Below are 4408 nucleotides of genomic sequence, written 5' to 3'. Positions count from 1 at the left end.
CAATGTTGCACGCTGGAAGCTCCTTTATAATAAAAACGTGTTAATTATAAACAGAATTTGGGCACTATTCCAAACTACATACAGTTAATACACGACTTTACAACCATACATTATACAAATTAATACTACCAAGCAATATACTATTCAAGTATATGTGATAACACTCTCTCACATATTTTTTTCTCTAATACTGCTTTATGATTCTCATAAAAAAGTATTGGAAAAAGGTTACTGAAGAAAGTGTTGCTGCTGTAAGTAGTATATATCACGTGTCATAGAAGTTTGTGATTTGTGAATGACTCTAAGTCGATGATGCCTCCTCCAAATCCGAGGAAGCTTTTGGCATTTGCTCTCTGCTCTTTCCCCACAGCACACAGTAAAGTCCAATAACCAAAGCGATGCTGCCTAAAATGCTTCTCAAACATCAAAAGCATCCACATAATTAATTAATTAATAGCTACTTAACAAAGTGCAATTAAAGAAGAAGCAAAATTAAAGTTTCTGCACTTGAAAGATAATACTAGCTATACTTGAGCATGTCTTTTATACATTCTTTTTAGACCTTCTCAAACACGGGTGCTCTTAAGTATTAAGCTAGCATTGTTCAGATAATTTTACAGAAGCAATACCATTGTCCATTGAAGAGCTTCTTCTACCTATAACCTTTTGCTTCTTTTTGTGAATATATTTTAAAAAATAACAGTATGAAGTTCATCTATGTTTCTTAAATTGTTCACTTGAGGTAAAAGTTGGAGTTTTTAAAGTTTATTAAACTAAATATTTAGCCTTCTCTTTCCCTTTTTTCTCACATACTTTTCTGTTTGTTTTCCAATTTTTCGATTTCTTCGTTATTGGGAGTATGTATTGGAGTGTGAAACTATGATTTTGGTGAATGTGTAAAACACATAAGAAAGGAAAAGAGAAGTAAAAGTTGGGATGAGGATGGTGATTGATGAATAACCTTCCCAAAGTTATTATTTCGCCCAAGATAAACGTGGAGGAGATGATGGTCATTACGAGAGACAGTGGTGTTGCCATTGCCAGAAACACTGGTCCTTTCTTCTCTATAACCCATGCTTGTAAGTAATATGTTACACCAGTCACCATAATTCCCTACCACAATAAGTTAATTCCATAATTAGTCATCAGCTGAGAAACAACAACTAAACATGTCATCAATTTAATTCTGTGAAGATTTAGAGGATTACACAGTAAGCAACAGCAAGGAGTCTGACATTCCACCCTAATTTCCATTGTTCAATGTCTCTTTCTACTGCCAAGGCAATGCCCAAAGACTGAATGGAGCTTAAGAAACACTGAAGAGTTGTGAGGAGCAGCTTTGAAGGGTAGTCTTTTATGACAAAAGTCTGGTCAATTACCAACAAAAATATTGAAGAATAATATGAATAATTATGATCATAAGAAGAATATTAATTGAGAGGGAAGAAAATTTACCTGTAGCACAAGCCACATTCCCCAAAAGGTGCTGGAGAGGAGCATGAGGAAGCAACCCTTTATCCATGAACGAGATGCAACATGACCCAGGTGTTGGTGGCTTTTATGGTACCCTAAAAGGTTATAATGGCTTAAAAGCTCCAAATGAGGACCTTTATAGAAAGCAAGGATTGCTGCTCCAGTTAAGCATGCCACTACTCCAACCAACTTAGCAACACCAGGAGCACTCTTTACCTTCAAAACTTCTATCCTGAAACAAACCAAACTCTTATGTGAGAGATGTTTAGTGCCTAACAAAGTTTTCCCAGCTCAAATTCAACCATTTTTCCATGGTTCACGCTCAGCCACTTTATCATGTATACCCCGTATTGCATGGACATAGATATATTCATATACGCACGTGCTCATGTATAACATAGACTTTTTCTTTTGTGAAAGTGTTGTTTCTCTTCAAAACAAAAAGGCACATATATAATTGGACAGCTATGCATTAAAGGATACTGTGGCTACAAAACCTGATCACAACTGGTCCAATCTGAAAGTTACCCACTTTCATGCAATACATTCCAAAAGCTAAACTATGAAAATAAGTGCAACTCCACTTTTCCAGTTGGAAATGCTTGAGACCTTGTCAGAACAGGTCACAAACTGTAGTGTGCCGATGAAAAGAAAAGGATCAATGGTAATATAATAAGAAATAAAGTTTAAAAAAAAGTATATTTTCTTGCTTTAAAATTGTTATTTTTTCTTTTATGACACTAACTTTATTGTGAATCCATCCTTCTTCCTTTGATATATGACCTACCAAGCACAACAAAAGTTTTCTCGGAGAAATAAGACCACCAAACTTCTTATTTCAGAAATGGAAAAAGGCCCATGCATTCAATGAAAAATGTCGTACAGTTTGAAGGGTCGTTTGTCCTTGAAGTTTTCATCATCCGACATGAAGGTACTTTAAAGAAAGCGTAATTTTTAACCCCTACCTGTTCCTTCCCTTTGTTTTTCACGACAAGTGACCACATAATAATGCATTATTTTGCTAGGGAAAAAATCTCCTCACCAAAACATTGGGCTTCTTTCTTTTTAGCAGACAACACAGATATTTTTAATCAGAGAGAGTACATGTGTTCTCCCTATGCTTGGCATTTTCTAAACTGTTTTTCTCACCCAGAATATTTTAATCACCACCCACACCTATTTCTCATTGTTTTGACACATTTAAAAGAGATTATTGAAATTCATTGGAATTCCATTCCAGCATTAGGAAAAGTTTAGAAAATATCAAACTCTATTCAACACCTAACAACAAGAAAGGGAAAATGTAAATATAATAAGTGTGATATGTGACAAGAAGAAAGATTTAAAAAAACAATGACTGTTTTTGTTGTGTTTAAATAAAGAGGGGTTCATCTATCATCTATCATCTATCATCCGATTATACTTCCTTTTAGCTAAGGATTATAATTTTCTTATCGCTAGTTTTTGGTTATTACAAGATATACCTTCTAGATCTGTTAAATATAGTCACCTGCATACTACAAATTTGGTTACTACTGCTTTAACTATCTGAACAAGAGAAAAAAATAAATAAGAGGTGCTTTTAGGTGCTTCAAGTGTGTTGATCATAAAGAACCCGTGAATCTTAATCACCAGGAAAATCTCCACCAGTGATCGAATACTATCAGGTTTTTTAGGATTTTATCAGCAAAAACTCACCCATTTTGATAAATTTCGGTTTTCTGAGAGACTTAAAGTCCGATTTAAGGTTGAACTTGGTGAGAAAACTAACTTTAGTTGAATTGAATGAAATAAATGGTGTTATATGATGAGCTAGATCCTACAAAAGACAATACTTATTGCTTTCAGCCACAGTTAATCCGAACCAATACCATAATCACCGAAAACAGCTAACTCCATGAGTAATATTCTACCTGAGCAGTAACGCTAAGAAAAAGGTGATGGCTGGGAGACAGTTTGTGATAGCAGCAGCCAAAGTAGCAGAAGTATAAACAAGGGCAATACCATATATGTCCAAGCTGGCAGTGATCCTGAAATTTATAATCACCGACAGTTTTAATCAATTCAAAAAAGAAAATCCAGGCAATAACATCACGTGAATCATATTTCAATTGAATATATAACGTAAAGCTTAAACCTAGCTAGCTTTATATATGTATCAGTACTCTTCAACTTTCATAGGATCTAATCATAATAGCATCGATTGAATATTGTTCAATTGAAATACTGAATATTGAGAGGGTACATACCCCAGAAAAGAAAGTAAAAAGATCTTGCAGAAGGCCACGAAAGACAAAGGAGGTGCAGTTTTCCTGGTTTCAATAACAAAAAAACGCATCACTAAATTGAGAAAAAGAGATTGAACTTGGGTAGTTAGATATATATCCATATGTGATAAGCTGTGTTGTGCATACCATTCAAAGAAGAAAGCGAAAGGGATGAGGAATATGGTGGCTGCAGTCTGTCTATAGAAGACAAAGATGAAATTGTTCATGCCACGGTCAAATGCTGCTTTTGAGAGCAGAAACATAGCAGCGTAGATGGCTTGTATGAGGATGACAACTAGATAAGGCTTGTTTCCTTTCATGGTGTTTTCTGTTACGATCTGTGACCTAATTTAGGGTCCAAATGGAAGTGATGATGAGAATGAAGATATGTTTCACAGTTGATGACACAGATGTTTGAGCACAAGTTCCACCTTTTATGGTCAATTAAGATATTGCTCAAAGTAGTGAGGAGCACGCACACTGCCATTGGCTTTTGTCTCTCTATTATGGGACTTGTGTGGTGAATATCATAAGCTTCTTTACATGTCTGGGGACCACCCTTTCTCTCTACTATTACACTGCCAAATCTTCATGCATTTAATTTCGTACTTACTGCTACACCTTGTAGTATCAGCAGAATTTAATTAGTCTCATATTTTTTTTGTCTG

At 35.1% G+C, this 4408-nt stretch overlaps 1 protein-coding gene across 2 annotated transcripts; it reads right to left on the bottom strand.

The window, feature by feature from the left end:
* On the bottom strand, positions 1–4124 carry LOC108341332 (WAT1-related protein At5g64700). Of its 2 annotated transcripts, none has more exons than XM_017579035.2 (7): positions 3888–4124; positions 3723–3785; positions 3387–3503; positions 1456–1705; positions 1209–1367; positions 962–1113; positions 1–413 (listed from the first exon to the last, which is right to left on the bottom strand). In XM_017579035.2, the coding sequence occupies exons 1-7, from the start codon at positions 4058–4060 to the stop codon at positions 302–304; spliced, it is 1026 nt and encodes a 341-aa protein (XP_017434524.1). In that variant the 5' UTR covers positions 4061–4124; the 3' UTR covers positions 1–301. The 2 variants fall into 2 exon arrangements, with proteins under 2 accessions (XP_017434524.1, XP_052724749.1); XM_052868789.1 differs by having other exon boundaries at positions 1–405.
* Positions 4125–4408: the final 284 nt, after the last annotated feature.

This window comes from Vigna angularis, chromosome 1 (genome assembly GCF_016808095.1).
Source record: "Vigna angularis cultivar LongXiaoDou No.4 chromosome 1, ASM1680809v1, whole genome shotgun sequence".
Taxonomy (NCBI): domain Eukaryota; kingdom Viridiplantae; phylum Streptophyta; class Magnoliopsida; order Fabales; family Fabaceae; genus Vigna; species Vigna angularis.
This window is presented reverse-complemented; position numbering and strand designations above follow the sequence as displayed.

What these genes read in the sequence shown, in the direction of transcription:
- LOC108341332 (XM_052868789.1), bottom strand. Translation starts at nt 4,060, where the DNA reads ATGAAAGGAAACAAGCCTTATCTAGTTGTCATCCTCATACAAGCCATC. An exon ending in TTCGCTTTCTTCTTTGAATG is followed by an intron (nt 3,786 to 3,887) that starts GTATGCACAACA and finishes TATTGAAACCAG; the next exon opens with GAAAACTGCACCTCCTTTGT. An exon ending in TCCTTGCTGTTGCTTACTGT is followed by an intron (nt 1,114 to 1,208) that starts GTAATCCTCTAA and finishes TTATTGTGGTAG; the next exon opens with GGAATTATGGTGACTGGTGT.